The 22,378-nt window shown below is 53.0% G+C and overlaps 1 protein-coding gene across 1 annotated transcript; it reads left to right on the top strand.

Annotated features, from left to right (window-relative positions):
• Positions 1-9,730: 9,730 nt before the first annotated feature.
• Klhl21 (kelch like family member 21) lies at positions 9,731-22,144 on the top strand. The gene is made up of 4 exons (XM_070037248.1): positions 9,731-10,751; positions 13,619-14,024; positions 18,192-18,264; positions 20,101-22,144. The coding sequence occupies exons 1-4, from the start codon at positions 9,731-9,733 to the stop codon at positions 20,392-20,394; spliced, it is 1,794 nt and encodes a 597-aa protein (XP_069893349.1). The 3' UTR covers positions 20,395-22,144.
• Positions 22,145-22,378: the final 234 nt, after the last annotated feature.

The raw sequence follows: 22,378 nt of genomic DNA, 5'->3' as shown, positions 1-22,378 counted from the left end.
CAGCAGCCACTCTCCTGAATACAAAAGGGCTTCACCGGGGCGTGGTGACCCTAGGAGGGCAAGAGGAGGGGCCGACCCCGGCCTCGGCCTGGCGGCCAGCCTGGGATGCAAAGGTGGAGCCTGTCTCTAAAACCCAAAAACAATAGGAAAGAACGTAGGCGTAGAGGATCCTTTTGACCGTTTAAAGGTACAAACCGAAACTCTCCTAACTTTACACAGATGGGATTTTTTTTTTAAACACTTGATTTTCCCTAAGGTAAATCGTTCGCTTAGCAAACTTTAACTCTTTCTCACACGTTCAGATCGAGCCTGAGGGTGTAAAGCAGTGGTAGTGCAGAATTAGAATTCGGGAGGCCCTAGGTTTGGTCCCAAGATGTACAAATCAGATGCCAGTAGCACGAGCCTGTAATCCTGAGGCTGAGATCTGGCAGACCAAGGCTCCTCGCCAACACAGACAAAAAAGTCAGTGACTCAGTCTGCAATTAAACAACAAAATGCCTGACTGAAGATGTGATCAAGCAGTGGGGTACCAACCATGATCAGGCCAGCCAGGCCCTGAGTTCAAGCCCCAGTGCCAGCAAAAATAAAACTGACTCTCAAAGTTCAAGAGTTAAAGCACTTGCTGAGAGTAATTTCTCTTGTTGGCAAAACAGTATAGACTTCAGGGGCCAATATAGAACCACTCATCTCTGTAAAGAAGGACAATCGCAGACCTAAGTGTTCATTCCTTCAAATATTCAATACATATTTCATGTATATCAGTGAACAATTCATAATACAAACACACGCCCCACCGGTACTGTGTTGGATGCTGTCTCACCCAGGAGCTCCATTGGTGAAAAGGGAGCTTTTCATTTTCTTTCTTCCTTTTGCTTCTCAAACTCTCTTAGAAATTTAGTCCTTCAAGCTGGAGCCGTGAGTCAGATGGCAGAGCACCCGCCTAGCAAACACAGTACCAACCCTACCAGAAAAAAGAAAAAAAGAAATTTAGCCCTTTGGGAGAAATTTGAGTATTAATTGTCTATTACCTATCTCCAGCAAAAGACAACCATAACACTATAACTGACCCAAACTCACTGACTGACCAGGCACAGCTGATTTTCTTTGAGTGACAGAGAAGTTGTAAATAAATTTATTGCCAAGGTGGGCTTAAGGATAGGGCAAATGTAGAATCCCTTGAGTGGTTTAAAAGCATTACCATCAACCACTATATACCTAGATCCTTGGAGTCTATGATTCTTTTTTTTTTTTTTGGGTGGGGGGGGTCTGGTCATGGGGCCTGACTCTGGGCCTAGGCGCTGTCCCTCAGCTCTTCAGCTCAAGGCTAGCACTCTACCATTTGAGCCACAGTGCCACTTCCAGCTTTTTTCTTTTTGCTTATGTGGTTCTGAGGAATTGAACCCAGGGCCTCATGCATGCAAGGCAAGCGCTCAGCCACTGAGCCACCTTCCCAGCCCCTCTATGATTCTTTTCTGCTTTAAAAAAAAAAAAAAGAAATTATACCTGCTGCTTGAGTGCAAATTCTCAGATGATTGTAATTGCTTAGGAAAGGCGGGTTAGAAGCCAGCATGAGCACAGGTTGTGACAAGTTAAAAATACTCAGAATACCATGGTTTCCTAGTAAGTAACTTGAGAATGTAGTTATTTTAACTGAGTTACCAAATATAGCTTCACTTTCCTATACTAACTCCACCACCTTCACTTGGGGGAACGCTCAAGAAGGAAGCTTTCTGCTTCCCCATTAAAGCTGGCTCTTGAATATGAATTTTACAAAAGGTTTATTTTTCCCAGAATAACTTTCTGATCTTTCATCTTCTTACTAGCTAAAATTGATGTATTCTCATGAATTACTTCTGCTCTCCTCTATCCCATTTGTAGATGGGGGGGAGGAGAGCATATGCGAGTGAAATTCTCAATATCTCACTGTTCCTAACATGTAGAATACCTGTGTGACAACAATATGAGATTCATAATTTATAGACTGTAATGTCAACTATTTACATACAGGAGAATATACATAAACTGCCAAGTACAGAAGACACTAACATCCATACTAACAATATAAAGGTAATAGCCATCAGAGACAATGCTTTTACCTACATCACCTTGCAACACATATAAATGCAGTTAACTGATTGAGAACACTGAAAAACTTCTTTAAAAGATTATGCATATGTCAAGCCAGGCTCCAGTATCACATGCCTGTAATCTTAGCTATTCAAGGGTCTGAGATCTGAGGATGGAGGTTTGAAGCCAGCCCCAGCAAAAAAAAAAAAAAGTATGTGAGATTGTTAAGCGAAGGTTTGGGCTCAAGTGGTAGAGTGCTTGCCTTGACAGAAAAAGCTAAGGGAGAGCACAAAGACCTGAGTTCAAGTCCCAGTACTCATCTCCCATATACACACACACAATCTGGAGTGCTTATAATTCTAGTATAGTTTCACAACAACAGTGATTTCACACTGCAGAGAATAATGGTTTGGTTTAGTAAATCCTAGGGCTTGAAACCTGGACCTGGGCACTGTCCCTGATCTTTTGCTCAAGGCTAGCACTCTTCCAATTGAGCCACAGCACCACTTCCAGCTTTTTTGTGTATGTGGTACTTAGGAATCCAACCCAGGGCTTCATGCATGCTAGGCAAGCACTCTACCACTAACCCACATTCCCAGCCCATGCAGTGAATAGTTTTCATATCCCAGTTTTTAACTTAGAAGAGCTAGACAATGTGCTGGGTTGGTTGCTTAATCAGAATTCCAAACACAGCTGATAGGTCTAAATCTGGACCTTTCTATTCTTGCCACATTCCTTTCCTGACTGACCCTATACATGGGGTTTCAGATCTTGCCTGTTAGGTCCTGATATCAATAACAAGCTTTTATTTTTTTATATTGAACATAGAGCCATGCTAAGCAAGCACTCTTAATATTGAGCTACATCTGAATTTCATTTGGAACTTGTGTGTGTGTGTGTGTGTTTGTGTGTGTGTGTGTGTGTGTGTGTGTTTTTGGGGGGCAGGGGTCTGGTCGTGGGGCCTGAACTCTGGGCCTGGCCACTGTCCCTCAGCTCCTCAGCTCCAGGCTAGCGCTCTACCACTTGAGCCACAGGGCCACTTCTGGCTTTTTTCTTTTGGCTTATGTGGTGCTGAGGAATCGAACCCAGGGCCTCATGCATGCAAGGCAAGCACTCTACCACTGAGCCACTTTCCCAGCCCTGTTTTGGTGTTTTTTTTTGTTTTTTTGTTTTTTTTTGGTCTTGTGGCCTGAATTCTGGGCCTGGGCGATGTCCCTCAGCTCTTCAGCTTAAGGCTAGTGCTCTACCACTTGAGTCACAGTGCCACTTCCAGCTTTTATTGCTTACATGGTGCTGAGGAATTGAACCCAGGGCCTCCTGTATGCAAGGCAAAGCACTCTACCACTGAGCCACCTTCCCAGCCCGGACCTTGTATTTCTTGTTCAATACACAAGCCATTCATGTCTAGCCCACAAATCATTATCGTTCACCGTTTAAGCACATGTACACATCTTTTTTGTTCTGGGTACTGATAGTGGAACTTGAACCCAGGGCCTCTCATTTCTTTCCCTCAAGACTGGTGCTTGGGGCTGGGAAGGTGGGTCAGTGGTGAGCGCTTGCCTTGCATGCCTAAGGCCCTGGGTTCCATTCTTCAGCACCACATAAGCAAAAAGAAAAAAGCCTGAAGTGGTGCTGTGGCTTGAGTTGTAGAGCACTAGCCTTGAAGAGCTGAGGGACAGCGCCCAGGCCCAAAGTTCAGGCCCCACAACCAGACCCCCCCCCAAAAAAAAAAAAAAAGACTGGTGCTTGCTGGGCACCAGTGGGTCATACCTGTAATCCTAGCTACTCAGGAGGCTGAGATCTGAGGATCACAGTTCAAAGCCAGGAAAGCCCATGAGACTTTTTTTTTTTTGGTCGGTCATGGGGCTTGAACTCTGGGCCTGGGCGCTGTCCCTGCACTCTTCAGCACAAGGCAAGCACTCTACCACTTGAGCCACAGCACCACTTCTGGTTTTCTAGTGATTTATTGGAGATAAGAGTCTCACAGACTTTCCTGTCCAGGCTGGCTTTGAACCACGATCCTCAGATCTCAGCCTCCTGAGTAGCTAGGATTACAGGCGTGAGCCACCGGCGCCTAGTTTCATGAGATTCTTATCTCCAAATAACCACCAGAAAACCAGAAGTGATGTGGCTCAAGTAGTAGAGCACTTGCCTTGAGCTGAAGAGCTGAGGGACAATGCTGAGACCCAGAGTTCAAGCCCTGTGACTGACAAAAATGAAAAGACTGGTGCTCTCCCTCTTGAGCCATGCCTCCACTTCCAGCTTCTTGCTGGTTAATTGAAGAGAGTATCACAGACTTGGACTTTCCTGCTGGGGCTGGCTTAGAACAAGAATTCTCAGAACTCAGACTCCTGAGTACTGTGAAGAATGAGCCACTGAGGCCCAGCTGACTCTGGTGGATTTGATCCTCAGATTTCAGCCTCTCAGCCTCTCTAGTGATCAAATTTATAGCCTCTATCTGATGGCATGAGCCATAGGCCCCAGGTACACCCTCCTTCTTGGGCAAACTTTTCATAGTGAAATCCACAGGACTTTAGTGTACTGTGTGTGTGTGTGTGTGTGTGTGTGTGTGTGTGTGTGTGTATGTGTGTGTGTGTTTGTGTGCGCTTGGGCAAACTTTTCATAGTGAAATCCACAGGACTTTAAGTATACCGTGTGTGTGTGTGTGTGTGTGTGTGTGTGTGTGTGTGTGTGTGTTTCCCTTTGGCTGGTTGCGGTGGGCTTGGCCTGGATGCTGACCCTGAGCTTGGGCAAACTTTTCATAGTGAAATCCACAGGACTTTAAGTATACCGTGTGTGTGTGTGTGTGTGTGTGTGTGTGTGTGTGTGTGTGTGTGTGTGTGTGTGTGTGTGTGTGTGTGTGTGTGTGTGTGTGTGTGTGTGTGTGTGTTTCCCTTTGGCTGGTTGCGGTGGGCTTGGCCTGGATGCTGACCCTGAGCTCTTTTGCTCAAGGTTAACTTGGAGCCACAGCTCCACTTCTGGTTTTCTGGTGGTCAATTGTAGATAAAAGTCTCAAGGGGCTGGGAAGTTGGCTCAGTGGAAGAGTGCTTGACTTGCATGCATGATTCCTCAGCACTACATAAACAGAAAAAGCCAGAAGTAGTGCTATGGCCCAAAAGGTAGAGCACTACTAGTCTTGAGCTGAAGAGCTGAGGGACAGAGTTCAGGCACCACAACCAACAACAACAACAACAAACAAGTCTCAAGTACTTTTCTGCCCAGCCAGCTTTGAACCACAATCCTCAGATCTCATTCTTCTGAGTAGGTAGGATTTTTGGCATGAGCCACTGGTGGCTGGCTTAAGTATATTATGTTTTTGTTGAAAATCACAGAGTAAGCATTCTACATTGTTAATGTTCAAAAATGTAGTAAGTTGGGCACCGGTGACTCATACCCGTAATCCTAGCTACTCAGGAGGCTGAGATCTGAGGATGACAGTTCAAAGCCAGCCCAGGCTGGAAACTCCAGGAGACAACTGGAAGTGGCACTGTGGCTTGAGTTGTAGAGTGCTAGTCTTGAGCTGAAGAGCTGGGGGACAGTGCCCAGGCCCAGAGTTCAAGCCCACAACTGACAAAAAAAATGTAATAAAATGTTGGAAGCATGGCTTAGATGACAAGAACATCAGCCAGTGAGTGAAAGTCAGATATGGAATTCAAGTCCCCATCTCAGAAAAAAAAAGATATATACATATTATATATGTGTGTGTGTGTGTGTGTGTGTGTGTGTGTATAGTGTGTGTGCATACCTTATATATACATGTATATGTATGTTATATACAGTGTACGTATATAAAGCTGAGTGCTGGTGGCTCATGCTGCCTGTAATCCTAGCTACTCAAAGGCTGAGATCTGAGGATTGCGGTTCAAAGACAGCCTGGGCAGGAAAATCTATGAGACTCTTTTTGTTGTTGTTGTTGTTGTTGGTCATGGGGCTTGAACTCTTGGCCTGAGCGCTGTCCCTCAGCTCTTCAGCTCAAGGCTAGCGCTCTCCCACTTGAGCTACACTGCCACTTCTGGTTTTCTGGTTTATTGGAGATAAGAGTTTCCCGGAGTTTCCTGCCTGGGCTGGCTTTGCAGTCCTCTGATCTCAGCCTCTTGAGTAGCTAGGATTACAGGTGTGAGCCACTGGCACGGGACCAGACTCTTATCTACAATTAACCAATAGAAAACCAGAAGTGGAGCTATTGCTCAAAGTGGTAAGGTGTTATCCTTTGTTTTTTGTTTTTTGGCCAGTCCTAGGGTTAGACCTCAGGGTCTGGGCACTGTCCCTGAGCTTCTTTTGCTCTAGGCTAGCACTTTTTTTTTTTTTTTTTGGGTCCAGTCGTGGGGCCTGAACTCTGGGCCTGGGTGCTGTCCCTCTGCTCTTCAGCCCAAGGCTACTGCTCTACCACTTGAGCCACATTGCCACTTCCAGCTTTTTTCTTTTTACTTACATGGTGCTGAGGAACCAAACCTAGGGCCTCAGGCATGCAAGGCAAGCGCTCTACCACTGAGCCACCTTCCCAACCCCTAGGCTAGCACTCTTATCACTTGAGCCACAGCACCACTTCGACTTTTTCTGTGTATGTGGTACTGAGGAATCCAACCCATGGCTACATGCATGCTAGGCAAGCACTCTACCACTAACCCACAGTCCCAGCCCATAGAGTTCTATCTTTGAACAAAAGAGCTCAGGAACAAACCCTATGACTGAAAAAAAAAATATATATATATATATATATTGGGGGGGGCGGTGGTTTGAACTCTGGGCCTGGGTGCTATCCCTCAGCTCTTCCACTTGGGCCACAGTGCCACTTCTGGTTTTCTGGTGGTTTATTGGAGATAAGAGTCACAGGCTTTCCTTCCCGAACTCAGATCTCAGCCTCCTGAGTAGCTAGGATTACAGGCCTGAGCCACTGTCACCTGGCTTATATATGTATTATGATAAAAAAAAAAAAAAAAAAAAACTTGGGGCTGAGATCTGAGGATCACTGTTCAAAGCCAGCCTGGGCAGCAAAGTCCACGAGACTCTTCTCTCCAATAAACTACTTTAAAATGGAGTTGTGGCTGAAGTGATAGAGCAATAACCTTAAGCAAATAAAGCTCAGGTACAGTGTGCAGGCCCTGAATTCAAGCCCCAGGACCCACTTGGTGTGCATGCTCATACACATGCACACACACATATGCACATGTACACATACATACAAACAAGAAAGAAAATGCAAGCAAAAGCAGTAGATACAAACCTAAGTACCCTGGGAAAATAAGCCCACAATTCTTTTCTAGGCAAATGAACACATTTAACAAATGGGGTCACACTGAGCAATCTGGATATTCACTGAGTATCTTTCCATTTCAGTAAGTATTTACAGCATTATTCTCCAAGGCTATGTAAGTTGATAAACATTCAATAAAAGCTCTGATGTTAGAAAAAAAAAACACAGGGCTGGGAAGGTAGCTTAGTGGTAGAGCGCTTGCCTTGCATGCCTGAGACCCTGGGTTCAATTCCTCAGCACCACATAAGCAGAAAAAAAAGCCAGAAGTGGCACTGTGGCTCAAGTGGTAGAGCACTAGCCTTGAGCTGAAGAGCTGAGGGACAGCACCCAGGCCCAGAGTTCAGGCCCCACGACCAGACCCAAAAAAAAAGAAAACACACTCAACTCTCCCATTTTATAGTTACATTTTAATGACAAATTTGTGAAAGTAAATATGCCATATTTTTATTACTGTAGATCAGTTGCTTAAGATTTTTACAGTACAAAACTAATTTTTCCATTAATGTAACATACATCTCTAGCATTTTTCAGTTCCAGCCAAGTATGACCTGCATTAACGTGACCAGTTAAAATGAACAATATTTTTTTTTGTAAAAACAAACATTTCAGGACATTGGTAGCTCACACCTATAATCCAAACTACTCAGGAGACTGAGTTCTAAAGGTCATGGTTTGAAGCTAGCCCAGAGGAGAAAAGTCCTGTGAGACCACCCCTCTCCCCACCCCACACACTTATCTCCAATTAACCAACAAAAAGATGGTAGTAAAGGTAGAGGGGTGAAGGCCATCTGTGAGGGCAAGAGCCTGAGGCTCTGAGTTCATGCCCCAGCACACACACACAGAAATTATAGAGTAATATAATTTGTGCAATGCCACCTATCTTCAAAGCAAATCCAAGTTATAATTAAAGATCAATTTTAGATGTATATTTTTTGCTGATCTTGGGGCTTGAACCCAGAGCCAGGCTCTTTCACTGGAGCCACAGCTCTACCTTTGGTGCTTAATTGGCGATGAGTTTCTGGCTTTGAACCTCCCTCCTCAGATCTCAGCCTGAGTCACTCAGATGACTGGTGTAAAGCACCAGCGCCCGGTGCATTTAATTTTAGGATTTTAAAAAGAAAGGAGCATTACCGACTTGCTCTGGACTGCGCAAGGTGACGAGGCTGGCCCAACGGAAACGGGCCGCTTTCCCCCCACCCCTCCCGCACACCGCGCCGTCCCCGGTGGAGCGCGCTGGCGGGGGCTGGCCCGCTCGGGAACGCCCGGCGCCGGCCCCCGGCAGCGCGCAGGCCTTCTATGGGCATGGGCAGCCGCCGGTCCCCGCGGGCCGGCTCGCCGAGCCGCCGAGCCTCCCTCCCGGGCTGCCCCGGAGGTGTGGACCCGGGCATTCTCAAGATCGGGATAGCGGAGGGAGGCCGCGGGTCATCAGAACGGAAGGAGACAAGATGTCTGTCTCCTCCCGAGCCGAGCCCGCGCCCCCCCAGCAGCGCTGGCCGGCTCCGGGGCCCGGCCACCGTGGGTGGGCGCCCTCCGCGGGAGCGTGGCCCCGCGGCGGGGGGGGGCAGGCGGGAACCCCCCAGGTTTTCTTGGGGTGCAGTCGGGTTTCTCCGGAGAGCGACCTCCCCGTAGTTTTTCAAAGCGATGCCAGAGACCAAGGGAACTAAAACACGGAGACGCCCCTCGCCGCGCGGACGGTGGGGCCTCGGCGGCCCGGCCCCCCGCTGACCTTGACCCGTCTTTGCAGCCCGAGGAGCCCGGCCCGGGCGGCCGGTGACTCAGAAAGCTCCCGTGTGCTGTGGAGCGGGGGCCCCGGTGAAGCGGGGTCCCCGGGGCCCCGCCGCGGAGCGTGCCCCACACCCGGACCCGTCTACCCACACTCGCGCCCCGGAAAAACGTCTGCGGGACGCTCCGCACTCGGCCCCGCCCCGCTGCTCGGCCTAAACCTGCCCCTCGACGGGGTTAGGCAACCACCCTGGGGACGTAGTGAAACTCCACGGAAAAGCCAGGGCCCCGGGACGCCCGGGGCTCGCGGGGGGCGCCTCAGGGTGGGGACGAGCGACCGGCGCGAGAGGCTGGCACCGGATTCGGCTCCGCAGCCGGGCGGGGTGGGTGGCGGGGCAGATCCCGGAGGCCCGGAACCCACGGCTCGTCACCCGCCGAGCCCGGCTCGGCGTCACGACGGAAGCGGCAGGAATCCCCAGAAGGGCGGGGAGGGAGCGGGCGCGGGCGGCGGTGACTCAGTCGGGAGGCCCGGGGGGGCGGGCGCGCGGAGCTCCGCCAGGCGGCCGGCCGGGCCCGCAGGGGTTAAGTGGGCGTCGCCGCCCCGGCCCCGCCCCCCCGGGCCGCGGCGCCAGGCCGTATTTATAGCGGCGGAGCCCGGCGCGCCGCCGCGTCTCCCCCGGCAGCGCCATGGAGCGGCCGGCGCCCCTGGCCGTGCTTCCGTTTTCGGACCCCGCGCACGCCCTGAGCCTGCTGCGCGGCCTGAGCCAGCTCCGCGCCGAGCGCAAGTTCCTGGACGTGACCCTGGAGGCGGCGGGCGGGCGCGACTTCCCGGCCCACCGCGCCGTGCTGGCGGCCGCGAGCCCCTACTTCCGCGCCATGTTCGCCGGGCAGCTGCGCGAGAGCCGCGCGGAGCGGGTGCGCCTGCACGGCGTGCCGCCCGACATGCTGCAGCTGCTGCTGGACTTCAGCTACACCGGCCGCGTGGCGGTGAGCGGCGACAACGCCGAGCCGCTGCTGCGCGCCGCCGACCTGCTGCAGTTCCCGGCCGTGAAGGAGGCGTGCGGCGCCTTCCTGCAGCAGCAGCTCGACCTGGCCAACTGCCTAGACATGCAGGACTTCGCCGAGGCCTTCAGCTGCGCGGGGCTGGCCAGCGCGGCGCAGCGCTTCATCCTGCGCCACGTGGGCGAGCTGGGCGCCGAGCAGCTGGAGCGGCTGCCGCTGGCGCGCCTGCTGCGCTACCTGCGCGACGACGGGCTGTGCGTGCCCAAGGAGGAGGCGGCCTACCAGCTGGCGCTGCGCTGGGTGCGCGCCGACCCGCCGCGCCGCGCCGCGCACTGGCCGCAGCTGCTGGAGGCCGTGCGCCTGCCCTTCGTGCGCCGCTTCTACCTGCTGGCGCACGTCGAGGCCGAGCCGCTGGTGGCGCGCTGCCCGCCCTGCCTGCGCCTGCTGCGCGAGGCCCGCGACTTCCAGGCCGCGCGCTTCGACCGCCACGACCGCGGGCCCTGCCCCCGCATGCGCCCGCGCCCCTCCACCGGCCTCGCCGAGATCCTCGTCCTGGTCGGCGGCTGCGACCAGAACTGCGACGAGCTGGTCACCGTCGACTGCTACAACCCGCAGACGGGCCAGTGGCGCTACCTGGCCGAGTTCCCCGAACACCTGGGCGGGGGCTACAGCATCGTGGCGCTGGGCAACGACATCTACGTGACAGGTGGGTGCGGCGGGGTCCCCGGGTCCCCGGCTCTCCCGGGCGCTCACCCGGGCTCGGCAGGCGACACCCACGGAACCCGAGGGCCGCGCCGGGGTCCGGCTGGACTCGCAGCGTAGCCGCTGCGTGTCTGTTCCTGCGGTTACTGTGTTTGTTTTCTTTTTTGGAGAAAATCAAGGTTTCCTGCTCTAAAGGCGGCGTGCGGCGGCGGCGCCGTCCCGAGAGTCAGGTGGCCAGCGCCCTTTTTTGTGTAGTGGACAGGGTCACCCTCCCGAGCTCTCTCCCGCCTGCGGTCACTTTCCGCCCACAAGAAGGGCCCCTTGTGCGCGCGGGGACAAGTGGCTGCTTGTGGGTCCGCGCGCCCGCGCCAGCGCCCGGCCCCTGCGGTGCCTCGCGGTCGGGGCGGTCACCCGCACGCACAATGGGAGCTTTCTTTCTCTCCCCGAGCCACGCGGGGACAAGTCAGAGGCCGACCGACGCCGGGCGAGGCGGCCTCCCCCCCCCCCCCGCCCCGCCCCGCCGAGCCTGGGGATCGCGGGGCTGACTCAGTGGGCTGAGTGTCACCGGTGTGACAAGGTTCCTTGAGGGTGGCACCTGGGCCGGGCTGGGCGCCGTGGGTCACGTGGTGGTTAGGCTGAGGCCGCGACTGTAAACACGGTCACATGTTAAAGAGATTTTCTTCCAGTTACTTGGCCCAAACCCCAAAACACTGCCGAGTCATGGTGGGCGGGCCCGGCCTGCCCCGCAGCCGGGCTTCTCCCACAGTTTTCACCGTGGATGGAACCCTGTTCCTGCCCGAGGGAGGCTGCAGCCCGGGTGGGGCGGGCAGGGGCGTGCTCTGACTGCTATATAAGGGAAGAACCGACTGGGGCTGGCGCCGGCCCCATCAGGCAGAAAGGCACTACAGCCAGCTGGGCCTGGGTCACAGAAAGCCCACTGGGTCGGTTCCCCAGCTAGCTGATGAAGAGGGCCCCCCCTGCCTGCCAAGGACAGCCTCCACTACCCCCCACCTGCAGCCCTGCCTTCAGCCCTCAGCTTCCATCCCTCTCTCCCACTCCCTCTCTTCTGAGGACTGGCTGGTGGTTCTGAGCTGAGAACTCCCTCCCAGAACTGGCCAGTCCTGCCTGGCCTTCCCAGCGTCCTGGCACAAATGTCACAGCTGAGCATCTAATCCTTTGGGTTTTAGGCAGGTGGCCATGTCATTCCATTCAGCTGCGGGTAGGGAATTTCCAGGGGCCCAGGAAGCCCCATTGAGCCGCCTCTGCAGCCGCTCCCCAGGGAAGGAATGGGACCAGATCTGTTCTGTAAGCTCTTTGTCTTCTCCTCCCAAAGCTCAGCTCAGGGCTGTGAAACAGACAGAATGTCTGCTCAGCCCCATGGTGCCAGGGAAAGACACCAGGGGGGAGGCCGCCAGGATTCCCGGAGTTCTTTCAGGTTGGAGGCCGAGGTCTCCTGTCCTTAGTGGATCTGGTTTAATTTTACTTATGATGAAAACAGCATTGTTTTTCCTTCCCTTTTATTGGCACTGAGAGTTCAGGCAGGTTTGTGGTACTGGCCTTTAATCTGTTTTGTGGGAACTACTAGAGAGGGGAGGATATTGTGATCCCAGCAGGGTTTTAATCTTAGGCTTTTCCTGGTCAAAATCTTGAGACTACCTAAAAAATCAACTAAAGCAATGGTTGGGGAGTGGGGCGGGCTCAAGCAGTAGAGCAAAGTCTCTGAGTTCATATCCCAGAACTCTCCCCAAAATGTAGAAGAATACAGCATAAGAACAGCTTAGTGTTTTTTGAATGAAACACCATGTCTCATTGCTGTAATCCCGAAGCCAAGATCTGAGGATCAAAGTTTCAAGCCAGCAGAAAATTCCAGAAACTATTTTTCTCCAAGTAGTCAGAAAATCCCAGCAACTATTTTTCTCCAAGTAGTCAGCAAGAAGTGGAGGTATGCCTCAAGTGACAGACTGCTAGCCTTGAGCAAAAAAGCTAAGAGCAAGATACCTTGATTTCAAGCCTACTACCAGCACACAAAAAACGAAAAGAAAAAAGAAACATACCCCTTGAACCTGCCAGAGTCAAAACTAGAACCAAAGAGGTGCCTGGTAACGTGATTTTTGTTAGGCCTCTCTGCTTGTATGCTACCTGATCAACTTCACCCCTTTACTCTATCTTCCCCCTGCCTCCTTAAAACAACTCCTGCTAAGTACGTCACAGCCTGGATTCCTCTCATCTTGTCCTGGTATAGTCTTTTTTTTGGGGGGAGGGGTCCGGTTGCGGGGCCTGAACTCTGGGCCTGGGCACTGTCCCTCAGCTCTTCAGCTCAAGGCTAGCGCTCTACCACTTGAGCCATAGTGCCACTTCTGGCTTTTTTCTTTTTGCTTATGTGGTGCTGAGGAATCGAACCCAGGGGCTCTGGCATGCAAGGCAAGCGCTCTACCACTGAGCCACCTTCCCAGCCCCTATCCTGGTATAGTCTTGGGTAGCAAATGCACAAGAAGCTTAGAATTTGATAGACAAGTCCAGTGCTTCACCACTGCCCAGGAGAACTGACCCTGAGATGGAATGCTGTGGTACTGTCCAGGTGTTTGACAGTATTCTGGGTTCCTGAGACTATGTGTTAGTTCAGACTTGTGCCCCAGGGCCTTGGTTTGATGGCAGCAGAGTTGGTGGTGGTTGGCAGTGGTTGGCATACATATTGCCTCAGTCTCAAGATGGGTTTTCTGGCCTGGGCCTTGGGAACCAGGACAGGTGTTGGGTGACACCTGCTGAGGACAGTTCCTCTCGAGCCAGAGGCCCTCACAGGTGTTCAGGGAGGCGCAGCTGGGTGACTCACCCCAGCAGACTGACCCATCTGCCTGCTGTTTGTCCTGGCAGGTGGGTCCGATGGCTCCCGGCTCTATGACTGCGTGTGGAGGTACAACTCCAGTGTGAACGAGTGGACAGAGGTTGCGCCCATGCTGAAGGCCCGGGAATACCACAGCTCCTCCGTGCTGGACGGGCTGCTATACGTGGTGGCCGCCGACAGCACAGAACGCTACGACCACACTGCTGACGCCTGGGAGGCTCTGCAGCCCATGACCTACCCCATGGACAACTGCTCCACCACCGCCTGCCGCGGCCGGCTCTATGCCATTGGCTCACTGGCCGGCAAGGAGACCATGGTGATGCAGTGCTACCACCCAGACACTGACCTGTGGTCGCTGGTGGACTGTGGCCAGCTCCCACCCTGGTCCTTCGCACCCAAGACTGTGACTCTGAATGGACTTATGTACTTCGTCAGGTGAGTGTCCATGTGCCCATATGTGCCCATGTGCTGCATACGCAGCTTTGCTTAGCAGGCCCTGAGTCGAGGCTGCCAGCCTCCGTCTCCCCATTTCAGAGATAGGAAACAGGGTCAGAGAAGCTGGATCTCTTGACTCCAGGGAATTGTTCCACTCCTTTTCTCAGACCAGCTTCTGCAGCCCTCCAGGTTTTCTTCATCAAGCCACCCCACAGTCACTGGTAGGCTGTCAGAAGAGGCCTCTCTTCAGGCCCAGCAGGTGCATGCGTCTCCTCCACTGGGCCTGAAGCCCTGTCTGGTCACAGCATCTCCTCACTGGCGAGTGAGTGGAAACGCAGGAGAGTGCCCACAGCTCCTCTGGAAATGCCCATGCTCTGTTTTTGTTGTTGTTGTCGTCGGTCGTGGGGCTTGAACTCTGGGCCTGAGTGCTGTTCCTCAGCTCTTCAGCTCAAGGAGAGCACTCTACCACTTTTGAGCTACAGCACCACTTCCAGTTTTCTGGTGGTTTATTGGAGATAAGAGTTTCATGGACTTTTCCTGCCCAGGCTGGCTTTGAACCACGATCCTCAGATCTCAGCCTCCTGAGTAGCTAGGATTACAGGTGTGAGCCACCAGTGCCCGGCATGCCCATCTTTTGTTTTTTTAATTTTTTTTTTTGCCAGTCCTGATGCCCATGTTCTTGTGTCTGCTATTTCCCTCCCCAGCCTATGCCTGGCTGAAACTATGGGGCCAAGGAAGGAAGGGGTGAGCGTTAAGTTCCACTGTGGATCAAGTGGTAGAAGGCTAGCTCTGAGCAACCAGGCCCTGAGCTTAAGCCCCAGAATAGCATTAATAAAAAAGGAGTGGGCTGGGAATGTGGCTCAGTGGTAGAGCGCTTGCCGAGCATGCATGAAGCCCTGGGTTCCATTCCTCAGCTCTACATACACAGAAAAAGCTGGAAGTGGCATTGTGGCTCAAGTGGTAGAGTGCTAGCCTTGAGCTAAAGAAGCTCAGGGGCAGTGCCCAGGCTCTGAGTTCAAGCCCCAGGACAAGCAAAAAAAAAAACCTGATGCCAGTGGCTCATGCCTGTAAACTTAGCTATTCAGAAGGCGAAATCTGAGGATGGCCGCTCAAAGCCAGTCTAAGCAGGAAAGTCAGTGATGAGACTCTCATCTCCAATTAACCACCAAAAGCTTGAATTGCAGCTCTGGCTCAAGAGGAAGAGTGAAAAGCAACGGGATAGTGAGTGCCTAGGCTCTTGGGTTCACGCCTCAGTACGAGTACACAAAGTCAATCACAGCTTCTTCTACCCCCTTTTGGTGTGGGCCCCACAAACTGTCTTGCTTGCCTGAGCAGCACTGACCTTTCCGAACCCCCCAAAACAGGCAGTTCCTCCTCAAAGTGGGCAGGGAAAGGATCAGAGGGGTCACACAAGTGGCTGAAAGTGAAAGCCTGGAACCTCAGCCAGCTGTGGTCAGTTATAAAACCACCTGGCTGGCTCTCCCCGGCACCCCTCCCCCAGGTGTCTTGAAGGAGGAGGTGGCGTGACTATAAATACAACTTCAGCCCCTCAGCAGTGGCTGCAGGCCCAGTACCTTGAGAACGTCCTTCCTGACCTGTGGTCCCCGAGCAAAATGTGTCCAAGGGCTGCTCTGCTCCCGGAACCTCCTGTCCCTCCTTGCGGTATAATTGCTAAGCCTCCGGTGGAAGCACTGGGCACCTCCCTGCGGGCTGTTTGCTTTGGTTACCTAGAGAGATGGGAGGAGGCAGCTTCAGCCCCTCCCAGTCCACAGGAATCTGTGGAAAAGGAAAATCTGAGGAAATGGCGCAGAGTCCAGGAAAGATCTAAGACCCTGGGCAGAGCCTGTCTGTTCATGGAGTCTTTTTTTTTTTTGCCAGTCTGGGGCTTGAACTCGGCCTGGGCATTGTCCCTGAGCTTCTTTAGCTCAAGGCTAGCACTCTAGCCACAGTGCCACTTCTGGCTTTTTCTGTAGCTGTGTTGCTAAGGAATGGAACCCAGGGCTTCATGCAGGCTCAGCAAGCACTCTACCTTGAAGCCACATCCTGTTCATAGACTCTTCATGCGCCATGTCACCTGCCTGGAATGACACCTGTCTGGACAGTTCTTCTTAGGGACTTGTCCCCTGGGGAGGCAGCCAGTGCCACGGCCCCTCAACTGTCATCAATAATTAGTGAAAGAGACTGTTGCCCTGGGTTCCATCTTGGTCCTGAGAAAAGGTGGCTCCTGGATGGAATGCAGCTACCCTGCCCCTTCCTGCTGGGGCTCTTGCTCTTTCTTTGGATGAGAAAGGGCATGAGTGATGTGAACAGGCTACGGGTCCCCATGTTTAATGACTGTCATAAGGGCTCACAGGGAGGGATTAGAGACCAGAGCAATACATCACAAATTATGACATCCAAGCACCTATGCATCTGCAACACAGCCTGTCTGTCCTCTTGCTTAGGAACTAGCTGTGACTGGTTTTGCATGACGGTGTCTCAGTTCTGGCTGTGGACACCTTGTGGTCCGCAGAGCCTCAGGTATTTGCTGTCGGTCCTCTTGCTGGCCCTGATCTTGATCACTGTGACACTGGGGGTGGGCAAGGTGTCCCACTGGTAACACCAGGATAGGAGGCTTTTCTTCTCTCTTCATTTCTCTTATTACATTTACATTGCTGTTTTCTGAGGACCCAGAAGTGAACAGGGCAAGGTTAAGATACACAGTGACTTTTTTTTTGTTGTTGGTTGTGGGACTTGAACTCAAGCCCTGGGTGCTGTACCTGAGCTCTTTTTCTCAAAGCTAGCACTCTACCACTTCGAGCCTCAGCTGTTCTACATCTGGTTTTCTGGTGGTTGAGGTAAGAGTCCTGGACTTTCCTGCCCAGGCTGGCTTTGACCTATGACCCTCAGATCTCAGCTTCCTGAGTAGCTAGGATTACAGGCATGAGCAGTTGGCACCAGGTTCACATAGTGACTTAAAGAGAGGTGGCTAGGAGTGGTCGGTGACCAAGAGGGCGGGAGGCTTGGCCTGGCCAGCCACAAAGCCTTTCATAATAGAGTGGCTTACAGTTGAAATGCAGAGGAGGAAAAACCCAGGGTGGAAATGCATGCAGTACCTCTCAGACCTGAAGAAACAATCATGCCCTTGTACCAGATAGTGGGATTCACCAAGGGGCTATAAGCACCCAAGGCTGTGACCCTCAAGGCTGGAATTGCCCCTAAGCCCCGAGGGGTTCCATATAGCAGGGGAGCTGCCACATGATATCAAAAAGCTCTATGCAGCCAGGGTTGTTGGCACATACCTTTCGTTTCTTGGATTAAAGAGGCTGAAGCAGAGGGATCACACAAGTTCCAGGCCAGCCTGGGCTAAATAAGACCTTGTTTTCAAAAGCAAAAATAAATCTCAGCCAGGCACCGGTGGCTCATGCCTGAAATCCTAACTACTCAGGAAGCTGCGATCTGAGGGTCGAACGAGGTTCAAAGCCAGCCAGTCAAGGCAGGAACTGTTTTTTGTTTTTTTTTTTTTTTTTAGTCGTGAGCCTGAACTTTGGGCCTGGGCGCTGTCCCTCAGCTCTTCAGCTCAAGGCTAGCGCTCTACCACTTGAACCACAGTGCCACTTCCGTTTTTTTCTGCTTATGTGGTGCTGAGGAATCGAACCTAGGGCCTCATACTTGCAAGGCAAGCACTCTACCACTGAGCCACCTTCCCAGCAAGGCAGAAACTCTTTTGTCTCCAATTAACCACCAGAAAACTGGAAGTGGTGCTGTGGCTCAAAGTGGTAGAGTGCTAACCTTGAGCTGAAAAGCCAAGGGACAGTGCCCAGAGTTCAAGCCCCATGACTGACCAAAAAAATCTCCAGGCTGGGTACCAATGGTTCACACCTGTAATCCTAGCTACTCAGGAGGCTGAGATCTGAGGATGGCAGTTTGAAGCCAGCCCGGGCAGGAAAGACTGTAAGACTCCTATCTCCAGTAAACCACTAGAAAACTGGAAATGGAGCTGTAGCTCAAGTGGTAGAGCGCTCGCCTTGAGCTGAAGAGCTGAGGGACAGCGCCCAGGCCCAGAGTTCAAGCCCCACATCTGACAAAAAAAAAAAAATCTCCAGGTTACCACAAGATTAGACTCTCCTCATACCAAGGTAATTACTCACTCTCACCAGAATGTCCTCCCCCTCCTCCCTTCCTCAGGGATGATTCTGCCGAGGTGGATGTGTATAACCCCACGAAGAACGAATGGGACAAGATCCCGTCTATGAATCAGGTAAATTGACAGCTGGACCAATGTAGTAAGCACAGGTTGCTCCTAGTTTCACAACCAGAGTGTCAGAGTATCCACATGATGAGGGCTGGGGAGAGGCTGTGGGGGGAGGGGCGGGCCGTGAGCCCTCTCCAGCTTGTGCTAGAGAGACTGAGTGAAACCCAGCGCTCAGTAAGACTTCAGGCCTACATACATTTGTTCTTTTTTTTTTTTCTTTTTGTAGGTCATGGGGCTTGAACTCTGGGTCTGGGCGCTTTCCCTCAGCTCTTCAGTTCAAGGCTAGCTCTCTACCACTTGAGCCACAGTGCCACTTCCAGCTTTTTCGGGTTCTGTGGTGCTGAGGAGTCGAACCCAGGGCCTCATGCATGCGAGTCAAGCGCTCTACCACTGAGCCACCTTCCCAGCCCTACATTTGTTCTTTATTTATTGAGCACCAACTATGTACCACAGGGCAGAAGGAGGGGAGAAGAGCAAGACATAATTACAGCCAGGTGCCAGAGGCCTGAAATCTTGCTGCTCAGGAGGCTAAGATCTGAGAACCATGGCTCAAAGCTAGCCTATGCAAAAAAGTCTAACTGGAGGCATAGCTCAAATGGTAGAGTGCCAGCAGTGAACAAGCAAGCCAAGCAAGAGCATGCGCCTTGATTCAAGCCCTGAAGTGGGCAAACAGAAAGACAGTTACCTGGAGGTGTTTCAGAGGGACAGCAAGTGCAAAGTACTTACAGCACGTGTGCCCTGCATGTTTGTGGGCCATCAGCAGCTTAGTGTGGCTGGAGGTGATGAGCTTGGACTGGAAATCTATAGGGACTGAGTGACCTCAACTATATCTGATAGGAACTCCTAGCCTGATGGCTCATATAATCCCAGCTACTCAGGAGGCTGAGATCTGAGGATCAAGGTTCAAAGCCAGGCTGGGAAGGTGGCTCAGTGGTAGAACGCTTGCCTTGTATGCCTGAGGCCCTGGGTTCCATTCCTCAGCACCACAGAAGCAGAAAAAGCCGGGAGTGGCGCTGTGGCTCAAGTGGTAGAGTGCTAGCCTTGAGCTGAAGAGCTGAGGGGCAGTGCCCAGGCCGAGTTTAGGACCCACAACCGGACCAAAAAAAAAAAAAAAAAACCAAGGTTCAAAGCCAGCCCAGGCAGGAAAGTCCATGAAACTCTTGTTTGTTTGTTTTGTTGGTCTTGGGGCGTTGGATGCTCTCCCTTAGTTCTTCAGCTCAAGGCGAGCGCTCTACCACTTGAGCCACAGCGCCACTTCCCTGTGAAACTCTTACTTCCAATTAATCTCAGAAAAAGCCAGAAGTGGTGCTGTGGCTTGGTAGAGTGCTAGCCTAGAGCAAAAAGTGCTCAGGGACAGAGCCTGGGTCCTGAGTTCAAGCCCTAGGACCAGCATAAAATAAATAAATATCTTTATTGGGCGCCCACACTGCTCCACTGTCCTGCGGGGAGCTCGGTGGAGTATGTGTGCGCTTACTGCCTGCTGGACAGTGCAAGCGCCAGCACCACGTCCCAGCTCTCCATTGTCCCATAGGAGCCTCAGTGAGATGGACAGTCCCTGCAGGAGCACTGGGTACAGCTTCTACTGTGGGAAGGACCCCTTGCTGGCCCAGGCAGGCCTGTGACCCCTCTCACCCCCCCCAGAGCCCTTCTACCTAGTTGTGTGCAAGAAGTGCATGGGCCTGTCCTGGTCACATTTCCTTGGAGGTTGGAGTGTCTAGGAAGTGAGCAGGCCACCCCTGAAGAGGGCTCAGCCTCCCTACACCTTAGGAGACAAGAATGGGGTGGTGGGGAGTGGTGCTGGCCCCAGCTGCTGATCCAGACTGGCCTCCCTCTTGCCCACAGGTGCACGTCGGGGGCAGCCTGGCCGTCCTGGGAGGGAAACTCTACGTTTCTGGGGGATACGACAACACTTTTGAACTCTCGGACGTGGTAGAGGCCTACGACCCAGAGTCCCGGGCCTGGAGTGTCGTGGGGCGGCTGCCGGAGCCCACCTTCTGGCACGGCAGCGTCAGCATCTTCCGCCAGTTCATGCCACAGACGCCCGTGGGTGGACGTGGCTTCGAGCTGGATGGGGGCAGCCAGGACGTGGACGCAGGCCGACACCGGCCACTGCACAACCCTGACCAGCTGCACTAGCCCCAGCCTGGCCAAGGGAGGGCCTTGATGTAAGGGACCCAGCCCATGGGGCAAGGGCCCCGTCCTTTGTGCCCCGTACTGCTGAGATGACCAGGTGCAACACAGGCTCCGGGGTGCTGTGTAAGCCCCAGCATCCATCTGCAAGATTTCTGTGCCATCCCCGCCTGCGTCACAGCTGGAGCCAAAGCCGTTTGTGAAGGCCTCTCCCTTGGTCAAGGAAGAGCTGCTTCCCCAGGGCCATGTGGCTCTGGCTCCTAGAGGTCAGCTCCCACCTGTGACACCAGCTCTTCAGGCAGCGTATGTCGCACTGCCATCACCTGGGCCTGCATGCTCCCACCTGTGAGAGTGAGTCAGGCGGATCAGTGGCTGAGAGAAGCCCCATCCTCCACATCCAGTGCTGCATGTCCTGAAGCCAGCTTCCCGGGCAGAGGAGCGTCTGCCTGCCTAGCATCTTAACCACTGCCGGGATCTTACAAGGCTGGGTTTCCTAGAGCTGTCTACAGGGCTGGGAGACTGAAGGTAGAGTATGAGCTTAATCTTGAGTTTTCTTTCTGGTCCTGGAGGGTGTAGACATGGCAAATGCTGGCTCTACCCCCATCCACAGGCCAGTGGAGAAGCCAACAATGCGCAGTGTGTGAAGTGCAGGGTTGAAACTGTAAGACCTGCACTGGTCTCGGAGTAAAGGAGCCTTCTTCGAAGGAAGCCCTGGATGAGGGTAACCTCGGTGTGCTCCAAGTTTCAGATGCTTGAAGTTGGATGTTTTGAGGAGGTGGGAAGCTTAGGGAGGGTCAGGAGGGTTTGGTCTTGTTTTCAGATCTCTGCAGTGCCATTGCCAGAGCTCTAACCAGTACAGGCGAGTTCTTGCTTGAAGCAGAACAGTCTGCACTATCACCTAAAGACCTTTTGGCCATTTCGGGCACCTCGCAGGGCTGCTGAGCAGCTCTGGTCTGCCTGTGCTCTGTTCTGTGCCATGCACAGCAGGTGGCACCACGTGAGACGAAGTGGGCAGCGCTGTCTTTGGATAGCTGGCCCAGTGGATCCCCAAGTGTGTTCCTCTGTCCCCCAGCCTGTGGCTGCCACCCAGCTTTGTGGAGGTCTGCTGAGGCCACAGAGGGCGTCCATGCCCTGTGGGTTTGCCTCCCATCACATTGCAGGGCAGGGCCATGAGCCTGTAACGGCTCAGAAGCACAGGTGTGCACTGGGCCAGGTTGTGTCAGACACATGGGGAAGTCTTGAGAGTCTGGTTTCACCATCATGACAGCCCATCCCGTAGGGGCCTGTGCAGAAGGGATAGGCTGGAGTGTGCATCCTTCTCTGCCCGTGTGTCTACTACCAGGAACCCCCCACAACAGCACCCTCCAGCCTGTGGACCCCTCTGGGTGTCCCTCAGCCTTGTCTCTGGCCCAGATTCTGGGCTGCACTGTCACTACCACTCACTGGTGTCTGCACCAACCTTGGAGCCAGTGCTGGGGATGGGGTTCACACATGACCTGTACAGAACTTTTATCTGCTGAGGTAAATTATGAAAATCCAGTAACAAGTATTTAATGCCTTTCTATGAGGTTTTCTATATTTATTACCCCCAGAGACTCGTAGAATGAAGGCTCCCCTTTCCTTTCTCCATCAGTCACAGCACAGGGGAAGGTTTGTGTATTTGCTGCAGTCTATTCTGTAGGCTTACATGTCCAGTGTCCTGTCTTAAGTTTTTGGGATGCCTTCGATACTTTTTGAAATAAAAATGTTTCCTATACATTGGCGTTGGTGCCCTCCTGCTGCCGTCTTCAGGAATCTGGGCTGAGGCCAGTGTTGAAGGAAGACCTAGAATCTGAGAGGGGTTCAGGCCCTTTCCCATCTCAGTTCAGCACAGGGTATGAAGCAGAAAAAACACTGAGAAACAACTGAGGAACAGTCTCCAAGCTCATTTCTTCCCCTGTGCAGTGCAGAGCGGTAGGTCAGAACCTGCACTTAGAACTAGGCCACCATG

The sequence above is a fragment of the Dipodomys merriami genome, unplaced genomic scaffold (assembly GCF_024711535.1).
Source record: "Dipodomys merriami isolate MVZ:Mamm:240054 unplaced genomic scaffold, mDipMer1.0.p SCAF_28, whole genome shotgun sequence".
Lineage (NCBI taxonomy): Eukaryota > Metazoa > Chordata > Mammalia > Rodentia > Heteromyidae > Dipodomys > Dipodomys merriami.
Note: the sequence above shows the minus strand (reverse complement) of the source record. Positions and strands in the feature narration are given on the sequence as shown.